The sequence below is a fragment of the Neovison vison genome, chromosome 11, assembly GCF_020171115.1.
Source record: "Neovison vison isolate M4711 chromosome 11, ASM_NN_V1, whole genome shotgun sequence".
NCBI classification, from domain to species: domain Eukaryota; kingdom Metazoa; phylum Chordata; class Mammalia; order Carnivora; family Mustelidae; genus Neogale; species Neogale vison.
In genome coordinates, this window is record NC_058101.1 from 207415107 (window position 1) to 207433957 (window position 18851).

The 18851-nt window shown below is 56.6% G+C and overlaps 2 protein-coding genes across 2 annotated transcripts in view; one reads left to right on the forward strand and one right to left on the reverse strand.

The window, feature by feature from the left end:
- Positions 1-1269, reverse strand: part of LOC122890044 (zinc finger protein 431-like) — a 21228-nt gene extending 19959 nt beyond the window's left edge. The window contains exon 1 of the mRNA XM_044225729.1: positions 1165-1269. The gene's annotated coding sequence lies outside the window, so the exon portion shown is untranslated. The remainder of the gene's footprint in view (positions 1-1164) is intronic.
- On the forward strand, positions 511-17348 carry LOC122890416 (collagen alpha-1(I) chain-like). Its single transcript, XM_044226020.1, has 6 exons — positions 511-1601; positions 1772-2970; positions 3239-3386; positions 15059-16103; positions 16540-16751; positions 17168-17348. Exons 1-6 carry the CDS (start codon positions 511-513, stop codon positions 17346-17348), a joined length of 3876 nt encoding a protein of 1291 aa, XP_044081955.1.
- The last annotated feature ends 1503 nt before the right edge of the window (positions 17349-18851 follow it).

Sequence of the window (18851 nt, forward strand, 5' to 3'; positions counted from 1 at the left end):
AGCAGAGAGCCCGACGCGGGGCTCGATCCCCCGACCCTGGGATCACGACCCGAGCCAAAAGCAGAGGCTTCACCCACTGAGCCCCCCAGGCGCCCTCAAATAGTAGTATTAAATCAACGTAAAAGTTTTGAGAAAGCCACGGGGCGCCTGGTCGTGATCCTGGGGTCCCGCTCAGCGGGAAGCCTGCTTCTCCCTCTCCCACTCCCTCTACGTGTGTTCTCTCTCGCTGACTGTGTCAAGTAAAACACAAAATCTTAATAAAAAAGATTTTTGTGTGAACGCCAGAAGGGCGTCCTCGCTCATAGCCGATCTCTGCGAGGCCGTGCCGCGTGAACAGACGCGATCCGGCGTCCGACTCCCACCGCGCAGGCCCCGGTGTTTCCACGGAAGCCACGAAAGCGGACACGGACTTGCATCCCACGCTGCACTGTACCAAGGCCGCGCAGCAACTCCTGAAGCCCGAATCCCGCCTGCCGACTGCGGCTCCCGCTCCCGGGGCACCTCCCTACAATGGAGGCTCGTGAGGGGCAGCCGCGCGGCGAGCGCGGACCCGGCGGAGGAGCCGGCGCCCCGGGGCCTGACCTTGCACGTGGACGCGACCCCACAACTCGGCGGCGGGGAGGCGGCGCCCGCACCCCGGCCGCGCCGCAGCCAATGAGGAGCCACCACACTTCAAACTCCCGGTTTCCTCCAATGGACTTTTCGTTCACAGCGACCTTCCCAACTTCGCCCTCGCCTCCCGAAATCCCCGGCCTCTCCTTTGTTCCCCGCCGGCTCTGCCCCGGACGGCGATTCCGCCCCACGCCCGCGAGGCGCCCCGCGGGGAACGGCCGGCGGCCCCCTCCGCGGGAACAATGGGGAACAATGAGCCCCGCGCCCGCCGTGCTCGGGGCCGAGGAAGTCCGTCCTCACGCGCGGGACGCCAACGCCACGCGTTTCCTACGCGGCCCCGAACGGAAGCAGACGCGACCGCAGCACCCCGCTTCCCCACACAAAACCCTCCGAGAGCCGCGCCGCGCGCCGACCCCCGCCGCCCCGCGGCCGCCCCCGCCGGGCCGCCGCGCCCCGCCGGCCCAGACAACGGGGGCCGCGCTCACACCTGTCACCCCAACCGGGGCGCGTCTGCGCACGCGGGGCACGAGGCCGCGCGCCTCCCGGTCTCACCTGGAAGCGCCCCCAACAGCTGCCGGGCGCAGGGGAGCGGCGGCCGGCTCCCGCGGACACCGAGCAGCCGCCAACCGACCCGAGCGGCCAGCCGGCCGGCGCGCGCCACCGACCGTGGGGCCGACCGGAAAGTCTGCGGCCGCCTCTTCCTACCTCCCGACGCACCCGGCCCCGGCCCCGCCCCACGCCGGCCGCGCCCCGGCCCCGCCCCACGCCGGCGTCCCGGCTCGCCACGCGCCGGCGTCCCGGCCCCGCCCCACGCCGGCCGCGGCCCCGCTCCTCCGCCGACGTCGCGGCCCGGCTGCGCGCTCGCTCTCCCCAGGCCCCGCCCCACGCTGCCCCCGACCCCGCCCCTCCGCCGACGTCCCAGCCCGGCTCTGCGCTCGCCTTCCCGGGGCCCCGCCCCACGCCGGCCGAGGCCCCGCCCCTCCGCCGACGTCCCGACTTCGCTCTGCGGTCGCCCTCCTCTAGCCCCGCCCCTCCGCTGACGTTCCGTCCCGACTCCGCGCTCGCCGTCTCCAGGCTCCTCCCCACGCCGACCGCACCCCGGCGCCGGCCACGCCCCTCAGCTGACGTTCCGTCCCCGCTTTCCGATTACCCTCCCCAGGCCCCGCCCCACGCCGGCCGTATCCCGGCCCCGGCCCCGCCCCGCCGCTGTGTCCCGCGTCTGCTCCGACATCGCCCTCCCCAAGCCCCGCCCCACGTTGGCCGCGCCCACGCACTGGCCCCGCCCCACGCTGGCCGCGCCACTCTCTAGCCCGATCCCGCCATCGGACCCGCCCCCAGCAGCCCCGCCCGCAGAAGGCTCCGCCCCAAGTCGTAATTTCCTGGCGCCAGAACTTTTCTTGGCGCCAAGGATCCCCTGCGGTGGTGGGTGGGCGTTGGCGTTAGTGGTTCAAAGCCGCGCTCCGCCGCCGCGTCCCCGCCCGGTCCTCTCGGACGCCGCGGGCCCCGTGCCTGCCCGCCCCGCCCGCAGCTCCGCGGCGCCCTTAGACGCCCCGAGGCCGGGCGCTCCGGCGCTGGGGCCGAGCCAGCGTCTGTGCGGCCGGAGTGGCTCGGAGGCCTGCACGCCCGGCCTTCCCGGCGGCCCCGCCCCGCGCCGCGCCCTCCCTCGGGACGCGGGTCCCGGCTCTGCACGCCCCCCCCACCCCGCAGCCCGCTGGCTCCCGGGCCGCCCCGCACCCCCCACCCCCGGCCCCCGGGACTCGGCCCACCCCGGTCCGGTCCTCGCCCGACACCCGCCTCCCCACGGCCGTCCTCCCGCGGCCGGGTCCTGCGTGAGGCTCTCGGGGGCCGCCCGTCCGAAGCCTCCGCCGGCGGGGGCACGACCCCGCCCGCGGACGCCGCGTGCTGCGGGGCCCCAGACCCGGTCCCCGGCCGTACCTGCCCGCGCGATCCCGCCGCAGACTCAGCGGCCGGGCGGCCGGCGTCCGCGCTCCATCTCCGCGCGCCGAGTGGGCGGGGAGACGAGGCGAGCGGCCCAGCGGGAGAGCCGGGGGGCCGCGAGCGAGGCCGACGAGGAGGAGAAGTGGGAGGTGCTACGCGCTGCCGCCGCGGCCCGGCGAGGGCCCTGGGCGAGCCGCGGCGGCCCGGCGGGGAGGGAGGCGGGGCGGCCGCGGGGAGGACGCGGGAGTCGTGCGGCTCCCAGTCCCCGCATCCCTTTCCCCTTTCGGCGGGCTGTGCGGGCCGGCGGGAGGCCTCGGCGCTTTCCCGGCCGCGCTCCGTGCGGGAAGCACGGGTGCTCGCCCGGGACGGTGCGCCGTGTTGTGTGCCCCGCGCGGGAGCTGGGCTTCGCGTTCGGGCCAGGCGGGTGCGGCGGCGCGGGACTCGCTGGCTCCGGCCGACTGCGCGTGGCTTCGCGTTTCTTTGTCCTCGTCGCTCGTGTTGAGGGATGGGCCGGGCTGTCCAGCCGCTCTTGCTCCGGTCCTCGGGGGCCCCGTGCAGCTCGTTCCCGGGCTCTGCTGAGGACGAGGCGGTCTCCCCGCGGTCTCCCCGCGGTCTCCCCGGGGTCTCGGGGCGCGCGGCACGTCCGCGGCCCCCAGGCCGACACCAGCCTCCCGCGCGTCCACGGCAGGCTCCGCCTTGGGCAGCGGCGTCCCCCCGGCTCCGGAGCTGACGGAGGAGGTTCTGCAGCGGATTCGGCACCGCGGACACATGGACGCCCACTCCGGCCTTCCCGGGCGGACGCTGGTGGTCGTGGGTCTCCTGCCCGCAGAGAACTCGTGAAGAGACTCGGGGCAGAGCCGGCCTGGTCCGCGGCTGGTCCGCGGGGCCGAAGGCGGTGCCCGGCTGGACTGAGGCATTGGCCTGTGTCTCCGTGGGCCGGACGCCCTGCGTGTTGTTCTCACTTTTCCCGTTTCCCGCTAGAAAAAGAAGCTAAAATAGAGGATCCAATGGGCTTGGAGGGACACAGCAAGGGTGGAAGGGAGTGAACCGTTACCGCACTTCGTTCTAAGAGGCTAACTGCAGTACGCGCCGTCCACGGTCCATTCTTCCTCTGCACGTGTTTTCCACGTAGTACAATTGCGATGACCTTGTTTCGGTTTTTAGAGTGGAAATAAAATACGAAGTTGATAGGCCTTCAAGAAATGACATCTAAGGGCTCCTGGGTGGCTCAGTGGGTTAAAGCCTCTGCCTTCAGCTCAGTCCCTGATCTCAGGGTCCTGGGATCGAGCCCCACATCCGGCTCAACGGGGAGCCTGTTTCTCTCTCTGCCTGCCTCTCCACCTACTTGTGATCTCTGTCAAATAAATAAAATCTTTTAAAAAAAAGAAAGAAAGAAAAGAAACAATGTCTATGAAGTGCGCACTATGAAAGACCCGCAGGGCAAACTTCTTAGGTTCATAATATGTAAATATTATTTACCATCATGCATTAGAAACGTGTTTGGGGGCAGCAGGAACTCACTTTCATAGGGTTCATGGTTTTTGTCAACTACATCAAGTGAGGCATGGAAACTATCAAGTTTAATGCAGGGGCGCCTACGGGCTCAGTCCATGAGGCGTCTTCCTTTGGTTCGGGTCACGGTCTCAGGGTCCTGTATCAGTCCCACCTAAGGCTCCCTGCTTGGCAAGGAGCCTGTTTCTCCCTCTGCCTGCCTCTCTCCCAGCTTGTGCGCACTCGCTCGCTCGCTCTCTGTCAAATAAATAAATAAAATATTTTTTAAAATTTAATGTAAAAGACTACTTACATGGATTTTGTTTACTTGAGACACCTTTTATGTCTAGTGTAAGTCCTGTTTATATCAAGAAAGATATCTAGAACACATGATCATGTATTTCTGGCATAATCCAACTCATTCCTTGGAGCAATATTAGATTACTATTTACATGTGCTTACTGTTCTAGAATGCTGAAAATAGAAATTAGCAAAATATGACAGGACATGAATATTCATCTGGAAAACAATCTGTCATTCAGAAGCAGTTCCTATTCTGGTTCCTATAAATGTGTTTGTGTATATGTTTTCCAGGGAACCTGGACTTAGGATCCCTTTTTTCCTCTGTCCAAAGCCCTGCCTTGCAGCAAACATTAGGCCTCAGCCCTGTCTGAGGGCTGACTGCCTTGCTGCCCTTTCTGCTTGCTACCCTCATGTCTGGATTTGTGCTCTTTGTCTATAGCAGTTGAGGGACAATGAGAGCAGTCCCTGGGCATCCTCCTCAGTATTCCCCAGCTATTAGGGGATGCCTTGGGGTGGCCTCACTGACTCCCAGGTTCTGGGATGTACTTAGAAAATTCTGGGGACATCTGGACAGCTCAGGTCATGGTCTCAGGGTCCTGGGATCAAGTCCTGTATCAGGCTCCCTGCTCAGCAAAGAGACTGCTTCTCCCTCTGCTGATCCCGATCCCCCTGATCATGCTCTCTCACTCTCTCACTTTCCCTCTCTCTCTCTGACAAATAAATAAAATCTTTATTTTTTAAAAAGATTTTATGTATTTATTTGACAGAGATCACAAGCAGGCAGAGAGGCAGGCAGAGAGAGAGGAGGACGCAGACTCCCTGCTGAGCAGATAGGCCCGATGCGGGGCTTGATCCCAGAGATTATGACCTGAGCCAAAGGCAGACGCTTTAATCCACTGAGCCACCCAGGCACCCCTAAAACCTTTACTTTTTTTTTTTAAAGAAAGGACTTTTTTTTAAAGATTTTATTTATTTCTTTGATAGCGATCACAAGTAGGCAGAAAAGCAGGGGGAAGCAGACTCCCTGCCGAGCAGAGAGCCTGATGCGGGGTTCCATCCCAGGACCCTGGAATCATGACCTGAGCCAAAGGCAGAGGCTTTAATCCACTGAGCCACCCAGGCGCCCCTAAATAAAATCTTAAAAATAAAATTTTAAAAGCAAGAAGGAGAATTCTGCTTCCCCAGCAGGTGGGGACTTCTCTCAAGACTTGTCTACTTGCCCCAGTGGTGTTTGGGCAGTGGGGGTCTTAGGAGATTTGAAATTACTTTGGTGGTCTAAGGATGCCCTTCCAGTACCTTTAAGCAGCCATGAGCCCTCACTGGACCATGGGTATCTTAGAATGTTTTGCAGGGCTCAGGCAGGGCAAGATCCTGTCCTTAAGTCTCCCCTGTAGAAATGGTAGTTCTGGGCATCTGGAAAGGGACTTGAAAATTTCCAGGTACTCATCAGGGGAAATGCCATCGAGGGAGGGAGCGCCTATATGTTTGCATATCTTGGGAATACTGAGTCATCCTATCCAGTAAATCTGACCCTGATTGGATGGGGAAATATTATTTAATATTTTATAACCACAGCAGTGATCACTAATTGCAGCAGTAATTATGATAATGCTGATGAGCATCAGTAATAATAATGAAGGGACGCCTGGGGGGCTCAGTGGGTTGAGCCCTGCCTTGGGCTTGGGTCATGTTCCCAGGGTCCTGGGATCAAGTTCCGTATCAGGCTCCTTGCTCAGCAGGGAGCCTGCCTCTCTCTCTCCTCGCCTCTGCCCGCCTTTGCTTGTGTGCTTTCTCTCTCTCTCTTTCTGACAAATAAATAAATAAAATCTTTAAAAAAAAATAATGATGATGATGCTCTTTATGATGATGGCAATAATTAAAAACCATCAGAAGAACCCTCAGTAAGCAGAACAGAACACGGGCTTCCGGAGTAAATGATCAAGTGCCCAGAGGAGGACTTAAGGAACGCGTGAGTCAGAGTCCCAGTTCTGCCCAGACTTGCTTTTTTTCTCACACGTCACAGGCCATGTTCCAGACAGATTGAAGGTGTGTAGCAGCCCTACAGGGACCAAGTCTGTTGGCAGTATTTTCCCAACAGCATTTACTCACTTTGTGTCTCTGTGTCACATCTGGTAATTCCTGCAATATTTCAAATTTTGTCTTTGGAAGTGGAACCTGAACATGGGACTGAATTGCTGCATTTTCTTTCTTTCTTTCTTTCTCTCTTTCTTTCTCTCTCTCTCTCCTTCTTTTAAATTTATTTATTTGCGGGACGCCTGGGTGGCTCAGGTGGTTAAGCAGCTGCCTTCAGCTCAGGTCATGATCCCAGGGTCCTGGGATCGAGTCCCACATCGGGCTCCTTGCTCGGCAGGGAGCCTGCTTCGCCCTCCCCTCTGCCTGCCATTCTTCTGCCTGTGCTCGCTCTCTCTCCCTCTCTCTGACAAATAAATAAAATCTTTTAAAAATAAATAAATAAATAAATAAATGAATAAATAAATTTATTTGAGAGGGAGAGAGTATGAAAGGGAGAGGGAAAAGCGGGCTCCCCACTGAGCAGGGAGCCCAATACGGGGCTTGACCCCAGGACCCTGAAGTCATGACTGAGCCCCCCAGATGCTCCTAACTGCTGCATTTTCAGGATCAAACTCGAACAGATGAGGGGCTGCTTCTTGTGGATGAGTAAAGGTGACTCCCTGAGCTGGACTCCATTCCTGGCAAAGATGCTGTGAAGACTGTTGAAATTATGACAAAGGATTTAGACCATCACATAAACTCAGTTGATAAGGCAGACCCAGGGTCTAGAGGAACTTTTGGAAGAAGTTCTACTGTGGGCAAGGTTTTATCAAACAGATTCAGAGAAAATCATGAAAAGGAAGAGTCAATCAATGTGGCAAACTTCAGGGGTGCCTGGGTGGCTCAGTGGGTTAAGACCTCTGCCTTCAGCTCAGGTCATGCAAGTGAATACGTTTTACAGTCTGATATGTGAGTGAATGTGGCAAAATTAAAACAGTTCTCTGTTGGGAACTGGGCTGGGCTGCTAAGCATTGGACCACAGATTCTGTGAATTTGTCTCCATCAGCCTTTAAATTTTGCCAAGTTTGTAATGCCACAAAATAAAGCTACAAATTAAGCACTTAGAAATATTAAAAAAAACAAAAGTGATTGATTTTAAGGAGAAAGGGGGTGGGTAGCAGGGGAGGGATGAGGAGAGAAGCAGGTTCCCAGCTGAGCATAGATTTGCAGCATGGGGCTCCATCTCAGGACCCTGAGATTACGACCTGAGCTGAAACCCAGTTGGATGCTTCACCCACTGAGCCCCCCAGGCACTCCTGTTGTCTTATTTTAAGAAACCACCATGCCGCCCCACCTTCAGCAGCCATCAGCACTGAGGCCAGACCCTCCACCAGCAAAGAGGTTAGGACTCGCTGAAAGCTCAGAGGGGAGCATTTATTAGTGATGACGTTTTTATTTTTATTTGTTTAAATGTTTTATTCATTTATTTGACAGACAGAGATCACAAGTAGGCAGAGAGAGTCAGGCAGAGAGAGAGGAGGAAGCAGGCTCCCTGCCGAGGAGAGAGCCCAATGCAGGGCTCGATCCCAGGACCCTGAGACCATGAACTGAGCCCAGGGAAGAGGCTTTACCCACTGAGCCACCCAGGCACCCCTAAGTAATGATGTTTTTAGTGAAAGGCAGTCCCGTTAGGGGTTTTTGACATAATGCTATTGTATACTTAGGAGGCTACAGGATAGTATAAATATGACTTTTCTACACATTGGATAAATGTCCGGGTGGTACAGCAGTCTTGTATGCCACGAACCCCCACCAGCCCTTACCACCAAACCACGCAGTCTGCTTGTCCTGGGCCCAGAGGTCCCAAGACCTGCTGGCAAATGGCCACCCAGAGCCACTAACCTCAGTGATGCAAAGCCAGCAGGCGGACACAGGCTGGTCCTCATCCATCAGCAAAGACTTCACATCTGCGTTTGCCATGCCCTTACCACCACCACGTATGTCCCACTCACCTGGCATCAGTCTGCCCTGGAGAAATCTGTATTTTCTGTCCCGAGACCTGCTTTCTAGTTAGTAAGTTACAATTGATCAAATAACACCAACTATCACACTGGGACACCAGAAGCCTGATACTTAAGTCCACCTAATGGTCATCCCAAAACTGAATGGACGTCAGCCACCAAATTCGGGTGAACACGGTGTCTTTGTAGAGTTAGAATACATCGGCCTGAAAAGCAAAGTTCTCCCTTCTTGGAGCTTACCTTCAGATCTCTTCTACAGCCAAAGCGTTTCTGTAAGTGGTGAGATAGTAAACGTTTTGTGCTTTGCAGGTCTTCGGTCTCTGTGACATGTTACTCATTTTTTCCATAATTGTGCAAAAGCAACCATCAACCATACACAAACAAATGCGTGTGGTTCGCCTCCAGTGTACAAGGACATCGAATTTCATATACAATTTTTATACATCAGAAGTGGGCCTTGGGGCGCCTGGATGGCTCAGTGGGTTAAGCATCTGCCTTGGGCTCAGGTCATAATCTCGGGGTCCTGGGATCCAGCCCCGCATGGGACCCCTGCTCCACGGGGAGCCTGCTTCTCCATCTCCCTCTGCCCCTCCCCCTGCTTGTGCTCTACCTGTCTCTGGCTCTCTCTCAAATGAATAAATAAAAATCTTAAAAGAAAAAAGAGTTTCTTTTGCTATTTTTCAACACTGAGAAATGTAAGACACCTTTTTTTTTTTGAGATTTTATTTCCTTATTTGACAGAGATCACAAGTAGGCAGAGAGGCAGGCAGAAAGAAAGGGGGGAAGCAGGCTCCCCACAGCGCAGAGAGCCCCACGAGCCCGATGCAGGGCTCGACCCCAGGACCCTGGGATCATGACCTGAGCTGAAGGCAGAGACTTTTACCCACTGAGCCACCCAGGCCCCCCTGTAAGACACCTCTTCACTGGCAGAGGGCAAGACTCAGCAAGTGCCGGCTGTTAGGCCCCTGACTTGCCTCATTGTCTCCAGAGCCAACTCTTTCATCCTCAGCAACATTATTTCAGATCCTGCACCCAACCCACTCAACGTGTTTTTCAAGTCTTTTACTGATGCGTTCGTTTTGACATCATGTGTCCTGTGTTCAGAACAGAGCTGAATTCAGAAGGAAAACGTCAGCAGTTTTAGCGGCATGAGCCAAGCGGTTTTCTGGATTTGGTTTTCAGTGGGTTAAGAATTCCTGTGTCCCCCACAGCCCTGGTTCACCTCAGCTGTGCATTTCAGCATCTGCGCAGCTTCCCCTCACGTTGGCTGTCCCAGGTGCATTTATTACTAGATTTTTTTTTGACAGAGTATTTGGTGTGCTCCCGTGTGTGTGTGGGCGGGCGGAGGCAGGGGTCATAGGCAGCCTCCTCTGACCTCCTTGCTCTGCCACATGGAGCCTGCCACATGGCTTAAACCCATGACCCTGAGACCATGACCTGAGCCCAAATCAGGAGTCAGAGGTTTAACGCACTGACCCAACCAGGCAACCCTCTAGCTTGATGATTTTTGTATTTGATTCCCCAGGGAAATCCTATGATCTGGCTTATTGAAATTGTCGATTCAGAATATAGCCAACTCTGAGTAAGCATGCCAAGATCCTTCCGGATTATTCGAAGAAAGGTGTCTTAGGGCAAAGATTCTGCCTTTCCTTAGCTTGCACCCTGCCAATACCCCTGCTGATGATAATCATAACCCTAGGGAAACAGGAGAGGCGGTGAACAAACTCCTCTAAGTACATGACAAGTTACTAATGTCTGGGCTCATGGGATGCGGGCTCCTAGGTTGAGACAAAACACCGTCCCATAGGCCACAGTGACTAGCCGGATGGAGCAGAAGCCCAACCCGAAGGAGGGCATGCGTGAGCTTGGCAGGGCACAAGCCCTAGAGGAGAGGTCTGAAGGGTGGGTAGAGGCTCCCACATTAGTCCCAGATCCTGCACCCAACCAGGGTGCTTTCCCAGACGGGCCTTCTCATGACAGCCAGCAGATTTCAGGGTTCCGCCGGCTGAATGCAGGTGGAGGCAGGAGCCAGACCTGCAGACTGGACGCCCGAGCTGCACCCAGCGCAGAGGTTCAGTCTGGAGCACAGTCACCCCTCAGCACCTGGCTGCCCTTCCCCACCCTCCTCCTCCTCCTTCAATCTAAGTTCAGTTAGTTGACATGTATCATAGAGGTCAGTGACTCATCAGTTGCGGTAGCGCCCAGTGCTCATTCCATCACGTGCCAGTCCCCCAGTTGCCCCACCCCCACCCCCTCCCCTCCAGCCGCCCTCACTTTGTTTCCTACAGTTTAGAGTCTCTTACAGTTTGTCTCCCTCTCTGTTTCATCTTAGTCTTCCTTCCCTCTGGCTGCCCTCTGCCATCCATTCCCCTCAGGCTCGACGTCTTATCTGCATACGGAGCCCAAGGCTCAGGGGTGTTGGCATGTGGCGCAGCACCCGGTGACAAGGACCAGCAGACCCCTTTCCTGGATCTCCCAGAGGACTTCGAACATTAGCAGTTGGCTGGGGCCGGCCTTCTGGCCAGTGGCAGCCTTTCCTGAGACAACAAGGGAACTCAGACTTTCCAGCTCAGACTGGTTCACGATCCCCTCCATTCTGTGTCTCAGTTTTTGGCATTGATGGTTCCTGGGCTCTGAGCACAGCCAGAACATTTTAAAGACCCTTGGACAGGCACTAAAGTTTCCTCCAGCCTTTCCATGAAGTCAGTATGTTTTCTGAGCCCCCAGTTGGCTTAGATACATTTTTGGTGGCTCTTCTTGGCTAAGCGTAATCTCTGGGTATCACAGCTCAACTGCAGAGGATGCCGGGCCCTCAAGGGAGCAGGTTAACTTTTCTAGAGTCACAGGCAAGCCAAAGGCGTCCTTCCTGGTGCCGGCACCCGGGCACCATACCTCAGGATTTCAGGAGTCCTCCTACCAGAGGGAGCAGAGGGTACAGGCGCAGACCCCCAGCCTAGTGTCTTTATAGGTCATTTGAGGAGCCTTTGGCAAGGCTGCTTGGATAAAATACTTGGTGTTTCTCTTATTTTGTTAAATTGAGATATAATGCACGTATTAAATACTCTCCCTTTTTATTTTTTTTATTTCTTAGACTTTATTTATTTATTGGACAGACAGAGAGCACAAGCAGGCAGAGTGGCAGGCAGAGGGAGAGGGATAAGCAGGCTCCCCACCGAGCAAGGACCCTGATGTGAGACTCGATCCCAGGCCCTGGGATCGTGACCTGAGCTGAACACATCGGCTTAACCCACGGAGCCACACGGAGCCACCCTCCCTTCTTTTAAAAAAGATTTTATTTGTTTGACGCAGAGAAAGAGAGACAGTGAGCACAAGCTGGGGGAGAGGCAGGCAGAGGGAGATGCCCACTCCACACTGAACATGGGGCCCAACTCAGGCTCGATCCCAGGACTCTGAGATCATGACCTGAGCCGAAGGCAGACGCTTCACCGTCGGAGCAACCCAGGTACCCCTCAGTTATTGTTAAAAAGTTGTCCCTTGCTCTTGTATTTCCCATAGAATTGCAGATATATTATTATTGTAGAATTACCACAGGTATTATAATTTTTCATGTGTCCCCACTAATCTTTGAAGTCTTTGAAAGGAGGGTAGATGTGTTTTTTTGCATTTCTGTTTTTTTTTTCCATAAATGTCTTATCCCACATCCACAGGAGCAAATGCAGCAACTACTACAAAAGATATTTTCAGTGAATGTTTGTTTTTGCTTGGTTGAATGAATAAAAGACAGATATAGAAGTAGTTCAAGAAGACTCATATAGAGCTCCTAGCTGGCTCAGTTGGTTAAGGGGCTGCCTCAGGATCAGGTCATGATCCTGGAGTCTTGGGATCAAGTCCCACATAGGGCTTCTCTGCTTGGCAGGGAGTCTGCATCCTGATCTTCCCCCTCTCGTGCTTTCTCCTTCTCAAACAAATAAAATCTTAAAAAAAAAAAAAAAAAGAAGAAGCGCTCACATATTTAAGGACTCATATATTTCAATATCAACATTATTTGCAAAGGGTTTGCATATAAACATTCAAGTTACTTTGAGTAGATTAAAACTATCAATAAAGTGGAAATAATATCTGTCGTGTTTTAATAAATGAGAATTTGAATGTTTATGCAATTTATTAGAGTTTATTATTTTCTGAATCTCAGGATTGGTATAAGTGAATTAAATATACATACATTTTACATTGACTAAGGTAGAACATTCTTGTAAAAACATTAGGAATCTGGAATGTGATCTTTTATTTTTTTAAAGATATTTATTTACTTATTTGACAGGGAGGGTGAGAGCCCAAGCAGGGGGTAGGAACAGAGAGAGGGGGAGAGGCAGATTCCTCACTAAGCAGGGAGCCAAATGTGGGGCTGGATCCCAGGACCCTGAAATCATGACCCGAGCCAAAGTCAGATGCTTACCTGACTGAGCCCCTCAGGTGCCCCAGATCTTTATTTATTTTTTTTAATTTTATTATAAGTCCTCTCTACACCCAATGTGCGGCTCAAACGCATGCCTTCAGATACAGTTTCATGCTTGGGCGCCTGGCTGGCTCAGTCAGTAGAGTGTATGACCCTTGTCTATGGGCTGTGAGTTCAAGGCCCACACTGGGTACAGAGATGACTTAAAAAAACAAAACTAAGGGGCGCCTGGTGGCTCAGTGGGTTGAGCCTCTGCCTTCGGCTCAGGTCATGGTCTTGGGGTCCTGGGATCTAGCCCCGCATGTGGCTCTCTGTTCAGCGGGGAGCCTGCTTCACCCTCTCTCTCTGCCTCTCTGCCTCCTTGTGCTTTCTGTCCGTCAAATAAATAAATAAAATCTTAAAAAAAAAAAAAAACCTAAGAAAAAAAATTGCATGCTTTACTGACTGAGCCAGCCAGGTACCCAACTGTGATCTTTATTACAATTTAATGCCAAAGTATTTTTCACCTTGAGAAAACATTTATAAGATTAAAAGAGAAGTTTATAGAGAAAAGTACGTCAAGAAGGAAATCCACCGAGAACCATTTCTAGTATCTGAATGTGTTTCATGTCTTATCCACACAGGTTGTCTGGGACATCAGCATATCCTTAACATGTCCCACATAACTCCTGAACTTCCAGGAGCTCAAGATTTTTATGATTATTCCAAGAATAGCTGACTTTTTCATTTTCTTAAGGAAAAGAAGCTACTTTCTTAGCATGTCAAAAGCATCTGGGAGTTACTGAGCACTGCCCACCTGATGTAGGTGTTGCCGTATGTTTGTCTACACAGCTTAGGAACTCTCCAGTGCAATACAACGTTCTCACGGCTGGCGGTCAGAGAACTCCTGAAGAGTTTAAAAACTTGTGCCATGTCACCTTTGTCTATGAAAACTGGGCTTTACACATCAAACAATGCAGGTTAGTCACGTTACTTACTCCTGCTTCACGTCTGTAGTCAAAATTAGGAGCTACAATTCCATTTTATCGCCCAAACTGTTATTTTTCCCAAGTGTAATTAGCATATATTAATGAAGGATCGCTGAGCACAATGGTCAAGAAAGAATTCTTGAGACATTTTATGGTGCGAAAAGGTGGTCTTACTAAAGCACAGGGACAGGGGCGCCTGGGTGGCTCAGTGGGTTAAAGCCCCTGCCTTCGGCTCAGCTCATGATCCCAGGGTCCTGGGATCGAGCCCTGAGTCGGGCTCTCTGCTCGGCGGGGAGCCTGCTTCTCCCTCTCTCTCTGCCTGCCTCTCTGCCTACTTGTGATCTGTGTCTGTCAAATAAATAAATGAAATCTTTAAAGAAAAAAAAAAAAGCAGAGGGACAGGACCATGGGCAGAACTGAACTGAGCTTGTGAGGGGAGGCCGATTATGTATTATATAAGGTTTTCTATCCTATGGAGGCGAAGGTGGTGTTACGGCTCCGGAAATGGAATCCGTAGGTTCTGGGAGGTCTGGCTACTATTAAGACTGTGTTTTTCTTATAAATCACTTGACTGTTCCAGATTATAGTGGAGTTTCATGTCCTGCATTACTGTAATTGGTGTGTTTACATGTGGGGTCCAGGAGCAAAGGGTGAGGAAGGAATTCTTGAGATGTTTTCAGTGCCCAGAAGGTGGCTTTGATGAAGACGGCAAGCTGAGGACAAAGCAGCAGCTGACCCCCCGGAGGTGGCATCTGCGGGACATTCCTCAGGCACTCCCGCCCCCCCCCCCCGGAAGCTCAGGGAAGGGTCGGTGATTTCCAGGACGCAGTTCTGACCCGAGCCTGACTTCCAGAGACCCACAGCTCCACTTCGGGCAGCCCCGCCGCCCTTCCCTGCAGAGCGACGTGGGAAACGGGCAGAGGGGCTGTGAATGAAGTCAGACGTTCTTGGAACCTGCACCCCACTGACACGCTCTGAGAAACACGCAGAGTGGAACAGTCGTCCCGAAGCTCCACCGTCCCGCCGTCAGGCCCGCTGAGGAGAAAACCATCCTCGGGTCGACCACCACCAGGCTCCCAGCACTTCCTAGGTCCTCGTTAGCGTATCAAAGCCCTTTGGACTGCCTCCCCCGTCCTTCCCTCCCCCAGCTCCCAAGCAATCGGTCCGTCCTCGGACACCGGGGCTGGGGGAGGGAAGAGGCGCTTTATGCCCACGGGTTCTGTCCCTGCGCCTTAATAAAGACACATTTTGCGTGAAAGGAGCCTCCAGAATGTTCTCGGCCGTCACTGGCCCAGGACCGCAGCCGTCCGAAGCCACATCAGTTCCAGCAACGCGGGGCCAGAACGCGTGGCCGGAGAGCTGCCCGGGCCGGGGGCGGAAAGGCCCGGGACGGGTCCGAAGGGACGTGCTGTGCCGACGAGGACGCAGGCTCCGGGCCCGGCTCTCGTCGAGCGCAGGCTGTTCCGCCCCGGCGGAGGCACCGACACGCAGCCCGGGAGCGTCCTCCGGAGCGTCTGTCCTGCCCGCCCGCCCGCAGCGACGCCGACGGCCCCGGAGAAAGCCTTTGCGGGCCTCGAGCGCGCCCCTGCACGTGCTTCCAGCCCCCGCGCCGGCGGAACCCGCTTCCCGCGAGCCGGCGGTCGCGGCCGTCCGGGGCGGACGCGGGCCGGGCCGGAACCCGGGAAGGACGGCTCGGTGCGGGCGGCGGAAGCTCCGCGCGCGGCCCCGGGAATCCCGCCCCCGCCGGGCGAAGGTCACATTCCGGACCCCCCGCAGGCGCCGCCAGAGCCGCCCCCGCCGCCGCGCTCCGCACCCTCCGGCCCTCCGCCCACACCCGCTCCCGACCCCGCTCGCGCCTCCCCTGCGCGTCCCGCCCCCCACCCCGCCGCACCGCAGCCCTCCTCCCCGTTCCCGCCGGGGCCCCCCCGCCCACACCGCGGTCCCGACCCCGCCCGAGACGCCGACTCCCGCTCGCACCCCCGCCCTCCCCCGTCCCCGCCGGGTCCCGCCCCCGCCCGCGCCCTCCGCCCCTCGCGGCACAGGCCCTCCTCCGTCCCCGCGAGGATCCTTCCGCCCACGCCCCGACCCGCCCGCACGGGGAGACCCACGTCCAGCCCCCTGAGCGCCGGGCGGGGAGGAACGAGTCCCGTAAAGCGGCTCCGGGGAGCGCGACGACCCGCCCCGGAGCAAGGCGCCCCCCGCCCCCCGCCGTGGCGGAGACGAGGTAGCTCCCCGCCCCGCCCGCGCAGCGGCCGCCTCCGAAGGCGCATGCGTCTCTCTCGGGCCGGACCCTGGGGGTTCGCGCGCCGCCTGCCGGCCGCCGGCAGCCGCGCAGGAGCTGTGAGCCCTCGTGTGCTCTGGCGCCCCCTCCTGGTCTCTGCGTGCGAGGCGGAACTTCCGGCCTCGGTTTGGAGCGCGGCGCCCCGGGGCCGCCCCCGCAGCGCGCTGAGTCGCGGAGCGTCGGAGCCGGAAGCCGGGCAGGGGGGGTCGGCCGCTGCCTGCGCGCTCGGAGTCGGCCGCCGCAACCTGGACGCTGAAATGGGGTGTTTTCAAAAGATTTTACTTATTGGTTTGACCGAGATCACACGTCGGCAGAGAGGGGGAAGCAGGCCCCCCGCGGAGCAGAGAGCCCGACGCGGGGCTCGATCCCGGGACCCCGAGATCACGACCCAACCGTAGGCAGAGTCTTTAACCCGCGGAGCCCCCCAGGCGCCCCTCGAGGCTCTTAAATGACAATCTTCCGCAATGATGCCGGGGTTCGCTTCATCCCCGCCAGCCCCGGACGCGGCGGGCGCGGACCCGCGTGCACAGCCCGGGCCGAGGGCAGCGCAGTAACCGGGCGTCGGGGACCGCGGCGTCCAGGCAGGTCCCGGCGGAGGACGGGGCGCAGGACTGGAGCGCGGTGGGTCCCCGGAGCGCACGGGGAAGGGGGCCGCGGACACCCCTCCGGGAGCCGCGCCGACACGGTTGGACGGACCGAGGCTCACGGTGCGAACCGTGGCGATTCTGGAAGAAACCGGACGAGAAGATCTACAGGACTGGGGCGCGGGTGGGGGGCTCAGGGCGAAGCCTCTGCCTTCGGCTCAGGTCGTGATCTCGGGGTCCCGGGATCGAGCCCCGCGTCGGGCTCTCTGCTCCGCGGGGGGCCTGCTTCCCCCTCTCTGCCGACGTGTGATCTCGGTCAAACCAATAAGTAAAATCTTTTAATTAACAACCTACAGGACTGCGGAGTTTCATTACAGCCGCAACAGCCAACCCACGCAGGACAAACCTGACAACGTGGATTTTAGTCACAGTAAAAAATGTGGATTTTGTACGGGTCAGTATAAATTTGTGCGAACCCCAGCAACAGCGACCCCTCGGGCCAACCGTGAGCCCCGGGTGGCCCTGGTGCGTCCCTGCAGGTTCCACGCTCCGGAGGACCTGTCCGGGGACAGCGGGGAAGCTGCGCGCGGGAAGCGCCGCACCTCGCTCAAGGCGGGGGCGGGAGAGGGCCGGGCCCCCGGAGGGCACCCGGGAAGGGGCCGGAAGGGACTGGGGGCGGTGTGTGGGGACCAGGACCTGCACGGAGAGTCCCCGCAGTGAGCACCGATCGCGAGAAGGTAGCCAGCGCTCGCGGAAACCCCACCGGGATGCGTGACCAGACGAGATCCAGGCACCGAGCAGCCTGTGGGAGCTAAGGGGGTGCATGTCACAGGGCGTCTGCCCCAGAGCACATGCAAGGTCGGAAGGATGACACCCTCGCAGCCGTTACTCGGAAAGCTCTTCTTTACAAATCCGGGCTGAACTTGCTAGACGAGGCCATCTTATGCGTCTTCCTTTAAAAAAAAAAAATGCAATTATTGCATTCTGAAAGACCAGTTCAGTAAAATCAGGTCATGCAAGAGACAAATGCCCCTCCTCTCACATCAGAGTCACCTCAAGACAGTGAAGCACTCTAGGAATCTTGAGGAACTTTTCAGTCTTTCTGGGTAACCTGCCCCTCACAGGGATAACTGGTGCTCTGCACACTGGACCCAAAGACACCCCTCTCTCTCTCTCTCTCTCTCTCTCTCTCTCACACACACACACACACACACACACACACACACGGCTCCGCCCAAGACTTGCGTAATTAAGTCTTGGCTTCACGTCTCATCTTCAGTATTGTCCTGCAGAACACGGGGTTTCTGGCCTCTCGACTGGTGCTACTTACTGAATTATGTATATGTTACATCTCTTGCAAAGGGAATTTAACGCAGTTAATTGTCATGATTTACATGCAAGATTTCCGAGGCCACCTAGGTTCCTTCCTCCCCAGCACTCCTCAAACGGAACACAGTTCAGGACCCCATGGACCTCATTCTGCTTGCTTTGTTTTCTGTGCGGCTCGTGGAGATCTGCCACGACCAGAGAGCTGGACGCAGCAGGAGACGAGGAAGTGCCCTGCATGTGGTCAGTCACCTCCCGGCGGCCAAAGGGAGGGTTAAGGCTCAGATACTCTGACCCAGCCGTCCACCCCCCATGACTTGGGTTCTGAACCCACTTCTTTCTGGGGGGGTTGTGCCTTGTGTCCACTGATGTCTCGGCTCCCTTCCCTGGTCACTGTGGAGTGTCAGGACTTCTTACCCATGCAATAGTTTTATACACTTTCAAACTTCTGAGGGAAAGTTTTGTGTTTTCCTGAGGCCCCGTCGGGTATGGGAGCCAGAACAAGCAGTGAGAGCTCTGTCTGATCCCAGAGACCACGTCACCCTCTGGGTGTCACCCTCCCCCGGTGTCCTTTGGACCACATGCCAAAGCCTGGCCTCTTCATCCTTTGACCAGCGACCCGAACCCCCGTGGCCCACTGCCAGGGACTCTTACTCTCCTGCTCTGCTGGGAAGCTCCGGTCTCCGAACAGCCTTGCCCTTCTGTGTAATGTCCGGTCTCCTTCCACTTCCCTCCCCTGGCCAAACCTCAGTCTGAGTTCATTCCCCCCTGCATGCTCCCCAAAAGTCCACGTCCCCTCACTGACGAGCCCACCGGCTCCCAGTGGCCGTTGGTGCTGACCTTCAGCGTTCTGCTGGTCCTTTCTCTTGCTTCGGCGGCGACAATCTTGACCCCACG